The sequence below is a fragment of the Homalodisca vitripennis genome, chromosome 2 (genome assembly GCF_021130785.1).
Source record: "Homalodisca vitripennis isolate AUS2020 chromosome 2, UT_GWSS_2.1, whole genome shotgun sequence".
Classification (NCBI taxonomy): Eukaryota; Metazoa; Arthropoda; class Insecta; order Hemiptera; family Cicadellidae; genus Homalodisca; species Homalodisca vitripennis.
In genome coordinates, this window is record NC_060208.1 from 109,977,106 (window position 1) to 109,997,981 (window position 20,876).

A 20,876-nucleotide genomic window follows, 5' to 3' on the forward strand; every position below is an offset into this window, starting at 1 on the left:
GTGCAGCGGTTCATCAGCACATAAGCTGTGTCTGTTACCATGTTCATAAATGGGTAAGGCATGGTTTTGAACCCCAGAAAAGGTGATGAATGTTTAAAAAAATCCTGGAGCCAATGACAACAATATTACTACCAGCTCTCAATGAATTGTACTTTACTCAGTAATAATAAGAATGAATGTGATTCGCGGTAGAAAATCGGAGTTGCAACGCACTTTAACTTGTGGTCTGTGTAATGAGCAAGCATTCTTCAATGTTGTTTCATTTTCAGAGTGACTGTGAGGAAGAGAGTACATTTGACCTTGAAATTTTGGAAGATCTGGAAATAACAAAATTAGGGCAATAGAATGATGATAAAACTGAAATTCCCGAACGTCAAGATGATGACGATGAAGAAGAAGAAATTAATACTTTTGTTCTTTAAATTATTAAAAGTGTATAGGTTGAAATTTAATATAAATCGTAATAAATGTAAATCTGCAACATAAACATAAATTTAAAATATATTAACTCGTTTTACTTCCCTAAAAAACGTTCTACTAAATATCTACTTTTTATACATTAGGTTATACAGTAAGTATTTCATATAAAGAGTTTATAATTACACAAATTAGGTAAATATTATTAAAAGAATATATTGAAAATATGTAAATACTATATATTAACCGATAAATATTACAAATTATTCAATATGCAAAGCAACCTTTTTCAGATATTCACGATTGACACTACAATACGGTACGTATGACAGCGCTGCGTATTCACTGCCTTCTATCTCAAAAACGATTGAGCAAATACAAATGTTTAAAATAAATTTTATCCCAAATGTTATACTCTACAACATCACTGGAGCAATATAAACCGAGATACTAATGGCGAAAAACTGAGGTTTTCTACCTTTGACCTTGAATAACGACAGGAGATTATATGTGACTTTGAGATAATGAAAACAACAAAATGATTGAACTTCAGTAAATAACAATGCGTTGCGTTGCGACTTTGATTATGTATCAATCTCTAGAATAAGTCAAAGGTTGCGAATAATCCAATAACAATTTTATGATAATTGATAACTAAGAAAAAATAGCTATGTAGTTGCATGGTATTTGTAACTAGCCGGGCAATATGTCAAACTAGAAAAAATAATATTAGATGTCTCAATGTCTGTTCTCACTATGCAATGTTTATTGTTTTTAAGGTTGGAAACTTATAAACATAATGGTTGAATATGATGTTATCAAAGGGTTTTGTCTGAATTGTTTAAAATTTAATCGTTTAAAATTAAACAAATATCCAGATTAAAAAGTTCAAAATTTATTGTGTAGGTAAGTTTGCCATTTCCGAATTGTGAGTTGTTTTCATAAGACTGTGACTAAATAGCGTTGTGTGTACTGTCTTAAGAAGATTATGTTGTAAATGTTTATTAGTGCACTACGCATTTTTTTATTTTAGAAATGGTATGTACTTAAGAAGTGATATGATAGGAATATTAATTAGATAACACTGAGGAAACGCATCCTACCATAAACCTTATTGTAGGCAATAAACAAATTGCTAACTTAGTACTAACTTTAAGTTAAAGAGTAAAAATATATGTATAGAGGAAAAACTAAGACACATTACTAGTGTACCTGATTGTTATAGACATACTCAACCCTACTTGACCAATTGGGCTACCTGAGGGCCTGTCCCCTAACCAAGAGCAAACCAACTTACCCAAGAGGGATTTTCTTCCTTTTTGGGAGAACGATTTGTAGGTTTTTAGAACTTTTATAGCATTGTTCAGATAATGTTTACTTTAGCCACTTTACCTAAAACGAAAGAACATATTTCCGTAAAAAGAAAGTATAAATTTCGTAAAATAGTATAGGTACTGTCATTTCCAGAAAAAAATGTTAGGTGGGGTCGTAAATCATATATTGCACAAAAGTGTATTAATTTTATTGGTAATTGTCACATTAACGGCCGGGGCGGCAAGATACAAGTTTCGCGTTATTAACTTATTAGAATTGTCCTACAGAACAAAACAATATAAGGTTTGATGGGGTGGAAATGAAAAATAATGAAGTTCTAGAACATAAAAAATGGAAAAACTGTTCAAGTGCGGAGCAATATTTCCATGTTCTACATCCACATAGGGCATCACGTGACCTTTTGTGACCATGATACAACCTCGTGGTGACGTCATCAGATGCGGTGCCATCTTTGCAAACGTAAATGAAAAATAATACTGAAATGAGCAGAATTTTGATCCAAATGAACAATGTTTTTCTTACATTTCGAGCTACAAATTAATTAGTTGTTATCGAGTTGAGACGAGTGCCTCCGGCCATCAGCGCGGGCTTCGGCAGCACCGAAGCCTATAGACTGTAACTGGTGCTGCCGAAGCCCGCGCTGATGTCAACGACAGAAAAACATCCCTCGAGATAGTACCTATCAGTAAAATATCAAATTCTAGAGGGGCTGATCAGAAATATAAATTGAATTGTGATGGAAAGGCAATTATTTATCATGTAAAAAACTTAATAAATCATGAATACCCCTAATATGAATATGTATATAAATGGACATTAATAGAGAACGCTTACCATTAGTGTGTTCCACAGAATGTACAGAAACTAAATAATCTCGTTTCGGTCGAAGCGTAACCTCTTAACATGTCCGACAAAACACTCCGACATCACCAATTCACTACGATTGGTCGAACTATTGGATGGTTGATCCATGATCGTCACGCACTCACTCGATTCAAACTACAGTACACGATATCTAGTGAAGCACTGACTTTTGCCCCGGAGCGTTCAGATAACAGATACACTATCAGTCCCAGCCGCAGATAATATTTACGACACACCAGTTCACTACGATTGGTCGAACTAGTGGATGGTTGTTCCATGATTGTCACGCACTCACTCGATGCAAGCTACAGTACACGTTATCTGACTTCTGCCCCAGAGCGCTCAGATAACAAATATGCTATCAGTCCCACCCGCAGATTTTACAGATATCCAGACACAGCACACAAACAGAACATTAAAACATTAAGAACTTAACTATTTTTGTATATACCCTCTAAAATAATGTTGTTTGTCATTTGCACCCCCTAAAACCATATATATGTTTTGTTCAGGAGGATGAGCAGAATACGTTGATAACGTCAAATTCTTGATTTGCCACCTAGACCTTTAATCTTATAATTTCCATTTTATTTTTATATTTATTAGTTTTTTTAAAATCTCATTTAAGCCTCAGCGTCAGCTATGCCGGCTTCGAAGTGCACTGGTTTTTTATTAAAGTACAGTAGAAGTAAAAAGTACATGATTGGACCTTCCCAGGATTTGAACCCGTGGGGAGGTTTAAATCCTGTTCAATTCGAACATAGTCTGAATCTTCCATAATAGCCTAATTACCTCCTTAAATGGTAAACCAGTTTGTTTATATCTGTTGGTGTCTAGCATTTTGGCTGAGTAAAATCTCTCGGTTAGAGAGCCGGACTATAACTATTAGTCTACGGAGGAGGACATTTTATTAGTTCATCAATTAGGGGAAGGGAGAGATTGTGGTTTCTGGGTGAGGGAGGATAACAAACTAAGGAGGGGTAATTTTAAGGGAAGGGAATATTAAGTGTACCAAATGCACCTTCATGGTGAAGAATATTGACAATTTTCCTTTATTTCAGTTTGCCAACTATTGCACAAATTCTTTGGGCATCTTGACATTGCTTTTCCTGTTTAGTTGATTTTGTTTGTTGTCATTTGTAGAAATAGTCACTGTTATTCTTGTTTGCATATTAGTGAGTGATACTTTTTTGCATATTCATTGTATAAAATTATAGACGTGAGTGCTCTATAAAGTATAGCCTGTTACTAGTTATTGTGTCTGAATGGACAGAAAATACTTTGTGTTATTTTCTTTTACTTCTTAATACAAATTTAAATTCTTTGTGTCCTTCTGTAGTTTAGCTGGTAGCTGTTTTTGGTGGCCATTGCCCTGTTACGTAGAATAATATGGTTAGATGAATTTGTAATATTTTAAAAACTCCAGCATTAATGATTAGTCTCTTTGAATTTTATATTTTACTGATCGGTACTCAAGAGTTGTTTTTCATTTGTTGCCACCAGCAGGGGACAGCCTGTGCTGATGTCTGGAGGCATTACTGTCAACACGTCTAACTATTAGTTTCTTTTACGAGATAAGAAGAAGTTCAACCTTTCTTAAATTTAATTATTTTATTGTGTATTAAATTACTTATTAAGCATTTTCTCTTTGAAAAAAATATTGTGAAGTGGCTAAAGTAAACATTTATCTACTTTACATTAAAAATTGAACAAAAATTGGGAAGTGTGTCTTATAAACTAATATTATCTGATACGCTTAAGCCTAATGGTATGCAAATAGGAAATGGATTGCTTTTCATAATTATTTATGTAAAGAGCATATTGGGATAGTTTAATATCTTCTTGCACTCGTACTCAGTAGGTGCGTACTCTATAGCCTATATAAGGTTCAAGGTAATATATATTATGTCAAAGTAGATAGTTATAGGACTAAATTCATAAGGAGATCAATACTTTATTCAATGAATACAAACCTTATAAGAAGCGCAAAGCCAATGTTAAAAAGTCTGCCAACTTTTATTTGAATTTGGCAAGCTTAGTGCGTCCACCGCTAGGCAGTGTGAAGGGCACTCGTGGCGTGGCCAGCTAGAGTGAGACAGAAGACAGAGCGGGAGCGAGGGAGAAGACAGTGTGCGGCCAGTTAGAGAGAGAGAGAGAGAGAACAAGCTAGAGTGAGAGGGAAAGAGGGGGGAAATAAGCGCTCCTAGCGGCGGACACGCTAAGCTCGTTTTGGCGGGAAACCAACTTGGCAGAGTATTCTCCATAAGCTTTGCGCTTCTTATAAGGTTTGTATTCATTGCTTTATTCCTCTAAATATCTGTGCTGTGTGTCACTGTAAGCAAAAAGGAAATTTGAAAATAATGAAAAAAATCTGTAATATAACTTTTTACAATCTGAATAGGAAATTACTATAAGAAATTTACTATAAACCGTTAGTTTAATAAATTAAATATAATTATATACTAATTTTTATGTACAAACTACCTAGAGGCCATCTCTAAACTTTTGCACTTGGGTATCTTTCCTCAATGTCTGAAGACAAGCTTTATTACACCCATTTTCAAGAGTGGAGCTGTCTCCGATATAAAAAATTTCAGGCCAATTTCTATACAATCAACTTTGGCTAAGGTGTTTGAATCTCTGGTTCTTGCTAGACTATCTTTTTTCTTTAAGAGTCACATATCTAGGGCCCAGCATGGCTTCTGTAGTGGTAGATCAGCTTTAACAAATCTGGTAATTTATCAGGATGATATTATATCAGCCTTTGCAAGAGGTCATCAAGTTGACAGTATATATATCGACTTCGCTAAGGCTTTTGACAGGATGAGCCATGTACATCTCTTGGCTAAGCTTAGCAATATGGGTGTCGCTGGACCCATGCTGCGGTGGTTTGAAAGCTATGTTAGTGGTCGTCACCAGAAGGTCAGATATAATGGGGCAACCTCTCGGGCCTTCCCTGTGCTTTCTGGAGTCCCTCAGGGTTCTCTGTTGGGCCCTGTATTGTTTACCATATTTATAAACGATTTGACTTATGTTATCAAACACTCAAAAATATTACTTTTTGCAGATGATGCTAAAATATATAATGAAGTAGCCTCAGAACTTGATTGCAGATTGCTCCAGGACGATTTGAATAACGTACTATTGTGGTGTTCTGAGAATGAAATGGAATTGAATGTATCAAATGTGCAGTACTATCCTTCTCTCGAAGAACTGACACTCTGATCTTCAATTTTTCTCTTGGAGAAGAGCCACTTACAAGATCTTCTGTGGTCAAGGACCTTGGAGTTACAATGACATCTACATTGAGTCCCAACATTCATTTAGACTGTATTAGTAGGAAGGCAAGTTCGGCCCTTGGATTTATTATCAGAGTGTCCAAGGATGGTTTTTCTCCTGGAACGTTAAGGACACTTTATATTCATCTAGTTCGCCCCATCCTGGAGTACTGTTCTCCTGTCTGGTCACCATATCAACTAGGCCACATTGATCTTCTTGAGGGTGTTCAGAGAAAATTTCTTCGGGTCATTGGTGTACAACTTGGATTTCGTTATGCGGATGTTCCTTTGGATGACCTAAGCCACCATCTTGGACTTCAATCCTTGGATTTCAGACGTAAAGTCCTTGATCTAATGCTCCTAAAGGGGATCATCTCAGCCACTGTGGACTCAACTGATCTGCTTGGGAGAATCGACATTCGTGCCCACCAGTCTCTTAGAACCAGACAACTTTTTGAAAGAAGATTCTGTCCAACCCAATATTCTTTCTTCAGTACCATACCACGTCTCCACCGTCTGGGAAACAGCCTTCCTGTTGACTTTGATTTTTTCGCTATGTCTGATGATGCTTTTAGGAGAAAACTCAGGAAACTCAGTGCTTTGTGAGCTGGCATGTCCTGCTGCAGTAACTTATGCATGTTGTATTTATTTATGTAGTAATTGTTGGTTTGTTGAATTTTTTTTTGTACATATTTTCGCTCACCTAAATTTTGTATATCTTGTAATTATTATCTGATAGCATGTATCTGTTTACTTTTCTGTCCTCACTATAAATGAATTAAGTTTTTTGTTGAAGCTGATATGCATTTGGTGTATGTTGTAGCTTTTGTGTGTTAATTATTCGTTGTAATTACATACTTTTACCTCTTGTTATGATCATTGTCAATATTTGTTACAAGCCATGTATATTTATCTATTGCTATGGCTTTTGCTAAAGTCATTATTATAAATTATATTGGTTCATTTTTTGCTATTTATGTGTAAGATTATATATATAAAGTCCAGTTGCATGTTTGGCTTGACCCATAGCTTGTAAGTAGTAGTTTGGTTTGAGTGATGTTGCATGTTTGGCTTGACCCTTTGTAACTGAGTTTGGATTTAGCCGTCTTTGTAGAATTATATTTGTAATATTGTTGTATATTGGTCCTTGACCATTGGAAGTTGAAACAGAATATGTTAAGTTCTCATACATATATATATATATATATATATATATATATATCTATCTTTTGAATTTGTTATAATATTGATTCATACTTTGCATGTTATGTTACAGGTTACCGTATTTAATATCATAAATTATTCTTTTATACTGAATATATTGTTGTTCATCTTGATGTTGGCTGCAAGTAAAATTATTGTATATTGTAAAATGGTGTTAACCGTATATGAATAAATAAATAAATAAATAAACTAAATAACGCCACAGGGGAGAGGGGTTTTCAGCAGCATTACACACCGTTACATGGTATGGTAGGGTGTTTTGACACAGAATTACATAAATATTAAACCTCAACAATTAATTGCATGAATTCATTCACAAAATTCACCCATTTCCACACCAAAGATTGGTATTTTATTCGTCCCCTTGATAAGAAAACGAACATAGTCTGAATCTTCCATAATAGCCTAATTACCTCCTTAAATGGTAAACCAGTTTGTTTATATCTGTTGGTGTCTAGCATTTTGGCTGAGTAAGAATTTTTGACATTTAAACCAATTGTTGACAGAAATATTAAACTAATAATAATAATATAGTTGGTAAATATTGTCTCTTATCATAAATCCAAATACAGTAGAGTCCCGCCAATCCGAACTAATTGGGACCGAACCTTGTTTGGATTGACGGGAAATTCGGACTAGGCGGATTTTTGTTAAATACTGTAGTACCATTTATCAACTTTCAAGTGCAATTTACGTGGTTTTAAAACAATTAAATGCATACAATAATCAAATGCAATAAACAATAGTAAGTAACGTATTAAACGTAATAATAATATTACAGCTTCCTGTCTTTGTACGGTAACAACATCGCGTGGTCGAAACTGAGTGCCATTGTTTGTGCGTAATGAATCTAGTAGAAGCCACTTGTCTGTGGTGGGGCGGGGCGAGTTGTCGGTGACCTTGAAACAGTGTGGCGCGCCAAAACTATTGGACTGCCACTACCTCACCCCTATCCCCTCCACCACCCACCCCGGTGACGAGTGGCGAGACGACAGTTTAGTGCAATCTTCCATACGCGCAGCACGTGCTCTTACTGTGTATTCTGTAGTTTGTTGGTGGTTTGCAGTTTTGTTTGTTTTCTTTGCTCTGCTCTGTGCGTATATCCGATATCATTATGGCTAGTAAAACGTAAACACAACTCGTGTACGTTAAAAGAAAAACTCGAAGTTCTCAAAAGACTAGACAATGGTGAAAGTGCTACTCAACTTTCAATTGAATTTGGTGTCGGTAAAGCGACGATCAGTGACTGGAAAAAGAAGCGGGCAAAAATCGAACAATTTTGCTCTGTTACAAGTGAAACACACTCTAGAAAAACGTCAAACTACTACTGTGTCATCGTATGACAAACTCGATGAAGCACTTTACTTGTGGTTTTTCTCAAGAGAGACAAAAAAGGCATTCCCATTACCGGCCCTCTTATTAAAGAAAAGGCGCTTCTACTAAACATCCTTATGGGAGGCGATCCGTCATTTTCGGCTAGTTGCGGTTTTTTAGATCGGTGGAAAAAAAGGCACGGTATCAGGCAACTGACTGTAACTGGCGAAAAGATGTCTGCAGACAGCATCGCAGCCGCAGAGTATCTTCAGGAGTTCAAAGAAATTACATCCTCCTACTCACCCCAGCAAGTGTACAACGCTGATGAAACAGGGCTAAATTTCAAAGCGTTGCCAACAAAGAGCCTAGCTTCAAGAGAAGAAAAGTCCGCTCCAGGATTTAAAATGGATAAGCAACGACTAACCGTATTAGCATGCAGCAACGCTTCCGCCACCAATAAGATACCTTTGATGGTTATCGGTAAATCCAAAAAACCTCGATGTTTTTAAAAACATGAATATGAACGCTCTGCCGGTTTACTATAAAAACCAAAAGAAAGCTTGGATGGATCGTGCTTTGTTTCAAGAATGGTTTGAGAAACAATTTGTGCCCAACGTGAGAGCCTACAATGAAGAAAATGGACTGCCTGATAGAGCGTTGTTACTCATAGATAACGCTCCGATCCGTCCATCCGGATGACTTAGAGCTGGTTATTGGTGATATAAAAGCCATTTTTCTACCACCGAACGTTACTTCGATCATACAACCAATGGACCAAGGAGTTCTACAAGCGTTGAAGCAAAATTATCGGAAAAAGCTGCTCCGAAGCCTGCTTGAGGAAAATGAAGACCTCACAATTCTCCAAAAGCTTAAGAAAATCACGATCAAAGATGTAATTTTCTGGGTGGGCAGAGGCTTGGGAGAACACAAGCGTAGGAGCTCTGCAGAAATCTTGGAAAAATCTTTGGCCTGATCTGCAGTTTGTTGAAGAGGTTGTTCCACCGGTAAATGAATGCGAACTTCTTCCTCTTGTAAAAAAAATACCGGGATGCGAAAATGTAGAGAAGGAGTGTGTTGATGAGTGGACGGCTGTAGATGACAAAGGCTTCGAGGAGTACACAGACGAAGACATCGTGGCATAGGTGCAAGGAGTCCCAGCTGATGACTCATGTAGCATTGAGGATGAGGGAGACGCCCAAACTACCGATATTGTTCCACACAGCGCAGCTGCAAGTGCCTTTGACCTCGCTCTACGCTACGTCGAGCAACATGCCGCTGCTACTACCCCAATGACGTAATGTTCATTCGGCGTTGGCGAAACATTGCATCGTCCAGTCGTTTTAGTGTGTTGCGTCAAAAGAAGATCACTGACTTTAGGTCTTAAGAAAGTGTTGGGTTTTTGCAGTGTTTTGTTTTATGTTTTTATCCCTTATTGTGTCCAAGTTAAAGTACAAATTATTTGCTAAGCCTTGCGTAGGGGGTTTGTACATTATAAATACAGTACAGTACAGTACTATGTTTCATTTATTAACAGTATAAATTCCGTACAATGTATGTATCATCTAACGTTTCAAAATGTAATTTCAGTTTCTATATGTCAGTAAGTAAATGCTTTGAGAAATAAAACTTACGTTTTACTATAATAACTGGTTTTAATTTATTTTCCTGCCTTTTTAGCAATTTTATATTTTCTCCTAGCCGTGTTCGGATTAGGCGGATTTTCGGATTGGCGGGGTTCGGATCGGCGGGACTCTACTGTATGCAAGTTGGTAAAAAAGAATGATTCAGCAGTGCCCCATGGTAGGAGACAGAATATGTGTTGCTTTATGTCTGGTGACATGCACAGACAGGCATACAGGATTGGCACGACAATCAAGCAGACTCCGGATCATCTGTCAGTTGTGCATGTGCACTACAATCAAGTGTAACAGTACAGTGAGTGCTGTGCCAAGCAATGGTGTAGTGATTTTCTTGTTATGTTGCATTTAGATCTAAACAAGTATACTGGTTAAAACGGTTTGAAATAACAAAAATACACATCCCGAGAAGAGACAGCAAATAGTTAACAATGTTCAGTTGTGGAATGTTAGTTATTAGTATTAATAAATTATGTTTTGCTTGGTGTTTGAAATGATTTTATTATATTAAATATTTTAGAATAATGTAACATTTGGGGAGGGATTGGTGACAGAGCTACTTAATTTTTGTGGGGTTTAGACCTACCATTATGTCCATTACAAGAGAAGGAGGGGGAATCAGTAAAGTTTGATTTTAGTGTTACATAATTAAGGGACAGCCCCCTACTCGCAAATGAATTGGTGGCAGCCTCTTGATCACACTTAAAACACAAGTTCCTTAATTTAATAACAACACATAAAAACGCTAAAATACATTCTAACTTGTAAAATAACCATGTTTAATTAACAAATGATCACTTTTTTTCTACTCACGTAACTCATAGTTCAGGTATACATATGTGTACGCGGTAAACAAATAAATTTTGAAACTCTGTTAGAAAAAGTTGATGGCATTGAAGGTGAAATTGCAATAGTTGATTTGAATGATTGTCCAGCAAGAAACAATATTGCTGTTCATGATGCTGGTTGATGTAGCACTGACTATGGATATAACATAAGCTATCGAAGCAGATAACACTCAAATAGAACAAACAAAATTCCATTTTCAATTAAAAAATATATTTGCGATCATCACTCTTTCTGTATTGGTATGTTTGAGTAGGACTTAAGTAGAGTAATCGAAGCTCAGAGAATCGTCTAAGGAAATAATGTGAGTGTAGGCTTTTAAGCTAAGTAAGTCAATACAATAAATAGATCAACTCTAGTTAACTTCACTCATTGTCGTGATTACCATAATTAACATCTTGTACAAGTTTTCTGGTTCATACTGTATTAAAACATTGCTAACACAGTCAGACTATTGACATATTTCACACTTACTATGGAAAGGCATCTTCAGTCAACAAATATTATACCAAAACTGTCAAAATACAATTATGACTGTTGTTTTAGTAACTTGAGTTGAGTAAAGTTGAGTGTATGAATATCTAGTATGCTCACTAACTTGCGTATATATTATACATTTAGTTTCCACAAGATATAGACTTGAGTAACAACTGTATGCAATTTCATAGTTTCCTATTCTTGGAGCAGTTAAATCAGAAATTCTTTATTACAAAATTTCTTAGAGAAATGTATATCGTCAGTTTACAGTGGATACAATTCAAATTGTATACAAAAATAATGTCACTCTTGAATGTCTTTCCAGTGCACATATTCATCTAGGGTGTAGAAATGTTTTACATAGTTTTTAATATTGTGTTTCCTCAATATTCCCCCTTCTCTCTGATCCTCCCAATTTTATCAATTTATTCTTATTATAGGAAAGATGTGTCAGTTTGTTTTCATTTTGATTTTAATCTAAATGTAGCATATTCTCTTACTAAACTTTTTTAATTGTTAATCTGTGTTGTAACCACTCTCCTGCCTATAAAATACTCCTTGAATTCCAGCTTTTTTTTCTGATTTGTAGACAACACACAATTCATTAATTTATTCAATAACCTGAACGATATCTATTGATGGTGTGTGTTGGTTTTCTGTATATTACATCCTGCATTCCTGTCTTGACTGTTATCATTATGTATCTGACTATGCCATTATTATGTTAAAAAATGCTAAACACTTGTTGTTTTCATATTCTTTTAGGATCTATAACATAAGTATGTTGTAGGAATCCATTTAAACTGGCTTTACTGTGAGGCCAAACTGACCATACATCGTCAAACATACTAAACCCATAAATTTAGCTTTTTTTGTGTGTTCCTTCTAGTGTTACTACTATTTATGACTGTTGACCAGTTTTCCACTTTACATCGCATCAAAACACAATTAAAATTTTGAAATACGAGGGCAATCCAGAAAGTAGATTACGTTTCGCTCTATAGCCGCTAGGGGCTGGACTATTGTGGCTATTTTGAAGTCAGTGTGTTTCTGCATTCAGTGGCTATCCAGCCATGATAGTGAAAGGTTACTGTTGGTCCTTGTTGTTTTACAATGGCAGTGTAAAATGTGTTACGCAATTGAAAATTCCACGAGTTGTGAAGTGTGGTCAGTAGTATGGTTTTTGTTGACTAAAGCAATTAAACCAAATTGAAATTTATTGCCAACTCTGTGAAGTTTATGGGAACTATGTGATTACTGAAGGTGGAGTGCGTCAATGCATTAGGTTTATAAATGGACGAACCAATGTGCATGGTGACCAACGAAATTATCTCTAAAGTCGATGAGAAAATTAAAGAAGAGATCAAGGAGTTTGTTACATGAAATTGTTTTGCAGAAGTTATGTTACTATAAATTTTGTGCAAAATCTTAAAAGGAACGCATAAAAATCAGCTTACGCCTGCTTCATTGACATTTTTGGACACTTAAGAAAAAGATGGTGACTCACTGCGCAATCGAGTCATTTCAAGAGACAACCTTGAGAAAAAACACATGAATTGTGAAATAAAATTACAGTCTATGGATTTGGGACTTGATGACATCATGGAACTATAGAAGGGCGTGACTACCTGGTTTAAGTCTCAGTTGGCTGAATTTTATAACACTGGAATTTCAAAACTAGTTCACCATTATGATAACTGCCAATATGTATATTGACTATGTTGAAAATAGTATTTTAGAGTGACTTTCAAATGTATATAATACAAGTTTTTTCTTGTACTTCGGTTTTTGTTTATATCAAAATGTAATCTATTTTCTGGATAGTCTTCATATTTCAGAATATTGTTATGGAGAGCCATCTTCAGTTATCAGATGTTAAATCAAAACAAAAGTAAGGTAATGTGTAATGTGTTATTTCTGTTTTATTTAATTGAATTCAGTTTGAGTGATAATGAGAAAACAGTTTGTGCTATGTAACAAAAATATCCTAAATATAACATTAAACAAAGTATAAAATAACAATCATATATTCCTTTCTGCTGTTTAGTTATGTTGCGATTACAGTTACAATTTATTTCTTAGGGAAATACTTAAAGATGCCCAGAACTAAGAAGCAATTTCGCAAAAGATTGAAATCAACAACATCCAGTTCAGAAATTAAAATCTCTGTGTTAAATGTAAGTAATATTTTAAGTAGCTCATGTTACTGAAATGTAAAAATCTAATGATTAGAGGTGTGTAAACCCAGTATTTTAGTTCTAGTCAACGGTTGCTTACACTTTTAAGTATCATATTCAAAATTTATTGCACTTTCCTCTGACATTTGGCTGATTCTTGCACTTTTATGGAGTCTGTATGCCGCAATTTATAATCTAGCATCAAGTACTTTGCTTGAGGTAAATCCTTGTTCTTATTATGGGTGTAAACAGCCAAAATAATTATACTCAAAGCTAATGAAATATATATATATATATATATATATATATATATATATATATACACACACTTATACCTACATATTTTATCAGCTTTTTTAAATAAAGATTATAGCCATTTAAATACAAATTTGATACATTTGATCATGTCATATATGACGTTTGACATACCTATTAGATACCAACAACATTTATTTGGTCCAAAATAAGATTCATATTGCATATTCTAGGTAGTTATTTGGCATATAACTGTTCCAAATTGTTTGACCTCAACCACTTTTATGAGTGCATGGCAATTTTAATTCATTGCTTAAAGTTAAATTTTTGTAAATACAGTATATCAAATTTATTATGAACAAATAAAAGAAATATCAACTGCAGTTCTCTGGCAGTTTTTCTATTCTTTCATTTTATTGTATTTTAATAATGTTTTATTGACTATTTACTTTTTGGTTTCTCAGGGTGAACCTTATCAGCCAACATTCAATGGATGGGCCACTGAAAGTATTACATTTGATAAGCTGTTGAGATTTAAAAAGCAGGTAAAACGTATTGAAATTGAAGTGGAGACAGCTGAAGATGTTATAAATGAAGTTAAATCATGTTTTGAACTCTTTGAGAAGGCTGCATTAGAAATGAAGTTGAAGGTGATTAATTTTAATGTATTTAAAAACAAAATAAGCTTGAAAATATTTGTTATTTTTAATAATCTATTTTTTAACTGATATTTGCGACACAAGGAGATGTAGGCCCAACTTAAACAGTTCGATATCTAAGTCCTACATCTATAAATAATTTTCAGACACTGGAAATTTTATTCAAATGTGTAACAAGGTAAAACATTATAAGAAACACACAAACATAACACATTTGAAGTTTTATTCAAATGTATATATCAGAACAGATTAAATATAACATCTGTTTTTAAAATAAAAACCCATTAAAACAGATTGTTGGTGTAATTTATGAAGAAGTGTACATTGACTTATATTTCCATATACACTAAATCTGTTGTCCTGATTTTTTTTTTTGTATAACTCTCTCTTACCTACATTGCAGTAATTTAAAAGTCCATTCTGAAATGATTTCTTGATTATGTATGTTAGAGGAACAGTCAGTCCTTTTTTTAAGTTATTTTGTGATTTTGGCAAATTGCATGTATACATAATGACATATTGGGTTTAAAATGTCTTTAGATTTTTTAAAATTTCTTTTTTATTCAAAAGTAAAATTTATTACCTATACTGATATTGCAAGGTGGTGACCACATTGGAGTAATTGAGTCGTTATTTTCCAGTAACCTTTCTGCTGTTGCAGTATACATCTCTTATGTGCATGTTATGAATGATGAGCTAATTCATATATAGTGGGAGGGAAGAGGAGTTTATCATGTATCTTTTAGAAGATGTGACAGTGTAAGAGTCATGTGTGGATTTAAAATATAAAAAATGTTTGAGTTATGTATACATTACCTATAAATAAATAATAAAAATTTAATAGAGCATCAATAATCCGTATAAATTGGGACACGTTTCCTTCTGGATTTTTTAAATGTTCCTAGTAAAGAGGTAATGAATGACAAAGAGCTGATGAAAAGTTATGTGAATCAAGCATAAATGATGTGTAATAAAAGCTTTAAATGTTTAAATTACAGAACAATACAGTGTACATGTTGTGTGTAAAGTACATCTAGGCTGTATTTTCATAGACATGAAATCTCTTGAAAGATATCTTGAATTAATGGATGGATGTGCAAATTCCTTTAAATTTGTGGTTTGGTTTTTTTATTTACAGCTAGCACTGAGATTCAAATCAAATGGAGTTAGAATTTGCCTAGAAATAAATTTAAAGCTTGTAGAAAAGCAAAATTAAATTCCATTTTTACTATAACATGTAAAAATTAATATGCACCCTTATGATTTAATGTCTACAATTTTTAGAAGACTTTCATATAGTGATAAAGTCAACTTTTATTTGATAAGGCAGAAGAATGTATAAATTTATAAACTCATTGGTCATCACTTCTGTGTTAGTACTTCCATTGAACATGACTCTTATGTTGCATTTGACAATCTTCCATAGTGCATTAGTTGTATTTTAATTTTGGTAAAGTTTGTATTTGGAAATTGTGTGCTATTTCAGAAAATATATTCGATTAATAGTATCTGTTGTTGAAATTGATTATGTAGTCTGTAAATTAGAAACTGTTCAGTTTACTAATGGATGATTATTTTTTTCAGGACATGATTAATAGTTTCCCAAGTTTCACAGAGGATTTAATTGAAGCAGCGATTTTTATCTCTGAATTCAGTTATGATTCAGATGATGAGATGTTAGATACAAGCATAGACGATATAGCAAACAGAAGCACTGGTAAAAATGATTTAGAATTCAATAAAAATAACTTTGGTGATTGTGAGAGTATTCATAGTAATGGGTCGTGGAGTCATGAACCATGTGAGATCTTAGAAGAAAGACATGATGGGTCATTTGTTGAGGAATTGGAATCTATTGCATCTTCAGTTCATGATTTAATAAAAACGAATTATGATGATGAAAAACTCAATCAATGGCCAGTGGTTGTTCTTTCAAGCTTGAATGTTTTAAACACAATCAAGAACAGTGAAGATGAGACAAACATAACACAAAATAGCTGTTACGTGGAGGAAGAGTTAGAGAAAAGTTCTGTACATACACAGTCTCCAGATAACTTCAGTGAAAATAATATGAAATCAGAGGAGGAAGAAAATTTAACTCTTGTTTGTGAAAAAAGCGATGAGGAACAGCACTGTAAAAATGAGGTTGAATGCAGGTCAAGAATCAATAATGATATAATGCATAATACACCAATTGTTAGAAGGAAGAGAACAAAATTAAAACCAAACTTAAAAGATGACATAAAAAATCACTCTAAAAATGTTAAAAACAGATCATTGAAAGAAAGAAAAATAAACTCAAGAAAAACGCTTGATTGTGTAAAACAAAGTGTTACTATAGTGAAAAAATTAAACAGTGAAATAAGAGTGTTAGAGAACTCAGAGACCAAGAAGCATGAAGAAACTATTGATACATTTCTGGATGCAGTAAGCGAAGTAACAAATGTTTCCCAGATCCTCTCATTAGTAAAAAGGAAATTTACCTGTATGTATTGCAAATTGTCATTTATACAAAAAGGAACTTTAGCCAAACACTTAAAAATTTGTTCAATGAGAGATGATAGGTTGAATTGTAGGAAAAAGAAAAAAAAAACAGAAGGAGACGAATCATGTATATGTAAGTTATGTGGTGCCTGGTTGAAATTTAAAAAGAGTATACCAAGACATAATGAAATGGTTCATAATCTAGTGAGGTCTCACATATGTGTGGTTTGTAATTGGGGTTTCTACAACGAACGATCTCTACAGCATCATGTCATGTCGAGACACGGTCTGAGTTTAACTGAGCATATGAAGTGTCCCTACTGTGATTGTGCATTCAGACGAAGAGATGATTTAAGGACACACTGTCGGAAACACAAGGCACCATATTTTCTGTGTTCTATATGTTTTAAGACCTTTTCAGATGAGTCTTTGTGGAAAGCTCATGAGCAGGATCATGGGTTTATGTGTGATGTTTGTGATTTCTTCACTCGGGACAAAGAGGAAATTGCCACGCATAAGTTGACTCACTTACAGTTAATAACCTACAAGTGTGATGTGTGTTCAAAGTTGTTCAACAAAAAACGGTTTGTTACTAGACATATGAAGCAAGTCCATATGAAACGACAATGTTAACTGTAAATCAAGATTGTTGTTACTTGTAAAAATTATTGGTTGTTACATTAACCCTTCAATGTGAGTAATTTCACAAGCCCACCTAGTCTGTTGCAGGAACTTTCCACCTTGCGGTCACTGCAACAGCCATTCAACTATTTGGCTATCTAAAGGGTTTTTCATATTGGGGGGTAGATCAGCCATCAGCCTGTGGCAGCCATGTTTTGGTGTCAGCTGTTTTATTAGTGTATTGTGCCATTTCATGACAATTCATTTCATCATGACAAGTTACACGATTGAGCAGCACGTCAGATGATTAAACTGTATTATCAAAATGAGTGTTCACTAGTTAAAACGTTACGTGCATTGCGACCATTTTACAGCAGACGCATTTCAATGTCAACTCTTCAACGTTTGGTAACTAAATTCGAAAAGACACAGACGTCAAAGGAACAGCAGATCTGTCGAGAACGTCACCGCTGTCCATGAAAGTATACAGAGGAACCCAAGGCATTCAATTCCTCGCCGTGCACAAGAACTCAGCCTTTCGCAAACTTCAGCTTGGAGAATTTTGCATATGGATTTAGGCCTGAATCGGTACAAAATCAGCTACGAAGCACATTTCTGGATGAATGGCTATGTTAACAAGCATAATTGCCGTATTTGGGACAGCGCCAACCCATATGAGTTTCACCAGGTAGCGCGATGCATGCACAAAAAGTTATTTTTTGGTGCGGATTTTGGGCTGGCGGTGTAATTAGTCCTTATTAAAAAAAAAAACGGTGATGCCATCACTGTCAACAGCGAACACTGCAGAACAATGATAACGGGTTTCTTTTGGCCCAAATTGAACGATATGGACGTAAACAACATATAGTTTCAGCAGGACAGCGCTAGGTGCCACACAACGAACGACACCATGAATGATTTGAGAGTATGGTTATCTCTCGCAGAGGTGACGTGAATTGGCCACCAATATCATGCGATTTTACACCTCTAAAATTTTTAGTGGGATATCTGAAGTCGTTGGTCTATGCCAATAGGCCTCAATCAACCGATGAACTTAAAATCAACATAACCCAGGTCATTGCTCAAATTCAACCGGATTTATGCGGCAGAGTAATTGAAAATTGGACCACTAGAATCCGTACCATTGTGAGAAACCGCGGTGGACATTTGAACGATGTCATATTCCATACAAAATGGCATTCATGGGCCTTTCATATGAAAAATCAATTTTGTTAATATATCATAGAAAGCTTGTTTTATTTCATCAAAACATGTACCTGCCCAAAATGAAAAACCCTTTACTAGTTTATTTTTTTAAATATAGCACAAAAATAGGTAAATGTTAAAAGTAATAAGATTTATCCTTAATTTGATCACATCATTCAAAATAACAAATCTTTGATAACAAGCACTACAGCACATCGAACTGTGTCTAATGTGGCTCACTATTACGCACTTATTTTACAGTAAAGTTTTTAGCTGTAAAACTGACTACAGTGTGTACGAGTTGGTAATAAATAGCTAACACCACAATGGAATGATCAGCTTATGAAGTTATTTGTTTAGATTAGTAAAATAACTTAATAACAAAACTTGTTGAATACCCTCATGCGTAACTGTGAGTTCATACATCATAAATTCTGTGGAGGGTGGGTTGAATGCTACTGTATTGTGAACTTTATTTCAAGAGTTTTAAGTAATGTATATAAATATGTATCAAAATAAATAAATATATATGTTTTATACATATCTTGAAAAGTAGTTTAAATAATTTGTACATAACGAAATAAAAAAAAAATTATTTAAATGTATTTTTGTTACATTTGTCATTACAATTCTGTTTATGGTTCAGTAAATTATTTATCTTAAAAGTTAATTACGTCAGATTTTTTTCTTTCCTTTTAATTAAGACAATTGGGACAAAAATGGCCATTTAAATTTGTTTGAGACTCAAAATATGTAATTTATTATCTTAATATAAATATTTGATTACTGTCAGTTACCCGTAGCTTCACACATAATTTTGCTTCACACCTATATTATGAGCACTTCTGATTCAAGTGAATTATATTTCTGATGCCAAAGTTGAGTTTGCCTTCTTGGCACAATCAAGAAAATATGTAAAAAAGTGTATATTTATGATGGGCTGTTGCTAGTGCGCAGAACCGTATGGTTAAAATCGGGTAGTAAAGTGGAGAGAGAGACTAGGTGACGTTGCACAGTGGGGCGAAACATAAATTTATGGTTTTATTGATAGATAATAAAATGAAAACCTGTTTAAACACAATAGTTGCGCTATATTTATACTTTTAAAAAACGGTATAATAATATGTGTTGTATAAGTAGGCCTATAATATATGTGATATTAGAACAGGGTTCCCACTCAATCTAAATACTCAAATTCACGGCTAATTCATGGTTTTCACGGTTAAAAAAATTAAAATTCAAGGTCGGAAAGTTTTCATAAACAACGTTACCGGTACAAACAAAATCGTGTTGGAGAGGGGCGAAGTTGAGACGTAAAACACTACTGACGCGGCAGAGCGGTAAAATACAATATAAAACTTCTTCCCATTTGACTAACGATGTCATTGGTCGTGCAGGAATTGACGGAAACGTCTAAAAGAACGAAATAACAATAGGCTTCGGTTACGACGCAAGCAATGAGCGGCGAGCGCCCGATTTTATGTGCGATTTGCTACATAATGAAATATAACAAGGCATATTATTTTTTACAAAAACATCATCATAACAGTCATCAAAGCAATGACAAAGACAAATTTCAATATAATTAGCATGCACATAGCTCATAATTTTCTTTAACTTAACAAGTTTGTTGAAATCTGAAGAGAACTTTGTTGACACAGGTTAGACAAGATGCAGGGTGACAGGATTCGTACGTTGGCTAAGGCTAACTCGTTTGAGTCCATGAAGTACACTTGCGTGATTATTAAATTATTTTTCTTGTTTTAACAACATTATTATTATTATTTCGATCAAATTTCTTCCACAGGAAAATTTTCACATAATCACACGTTCACATTTTAATTAGTACATAAGAAAAGGCAATTTTATTGAAATTAAAATAACATATAAACGTTAAATGTATAAAAAAATTATATACAACTTGTTATAAGAAAAGTTATTTGGTACCAGTTTATACAAAAAAAAAATTATATTTATACACATAAATAAAGAAATTGATAAAAATGTCTAGAATAAAAGTGAATTACGATTTTGCACTTTTTTGCTAAGTTCCTGTATCTTTCGTCTAACTCAGCTGCCCTT

General features: G+C 34.2%; 2 protein-coding genes across 4 annotated transcripts; both read left to right on the forward strand.

The window, feature by feature from the left end:
- The first annotated feature begins 1,142 nt into the window (after positions 1–1,142).
- On the forward strand, positions 1,143–19,464 carry LOC124354577 (zinc finger protein 454-like). 3 transcript variants are annotated; one of them, XM_046805143.1, is made up of 4 exons: positions 1,143–1,323; positions 13,475–13,569; positions 14,289–14,474; positions 16,068–19,464. In XM_046805143.1, the coding sequence occupies exons 2-4, from the start codon at positions 13,489–13,491 to the stop codon at positions 17,598–17,600; spliced, it is 1,800 nt and encodes a 599-aa protein (XP_046661099.1). In that variant the 5' UTR covers positions 1,143–1,323; positions 13,475–13,488; the 3' UTR covers positions 17,601–19,464. The 3 variants fall into 3 exon arrangements, with proteins under 3 accessions (XP_046661099.1, XP_046661100.1, XP_046661101.1); XM_046805144.1 differs by having other exon boundaries at positions 1,143–1,319; XM_046805145.1 differs by lacking the exon at positions 1,143–1,323 and adding an exon at positions 1,348–1,455.
- On the forward strand, positions 8,666–9,574 carry LOC124355766 (tigger transposable element-derived protein 1-like). The gene is made up of 2 exons (XM_046806921.1): positions 8,666–8,912; positions 9,345–9,574. Exons 1-2 carry the CDS (start codon positions 8,666–8,668, stop codon positions 9,572–9,574), a joined length of 477 nt encoding a protein of 158 aa, XP_046662877.1.
- Positions 19,465–20,876: the final 1,412 nt, after the last annotated feature.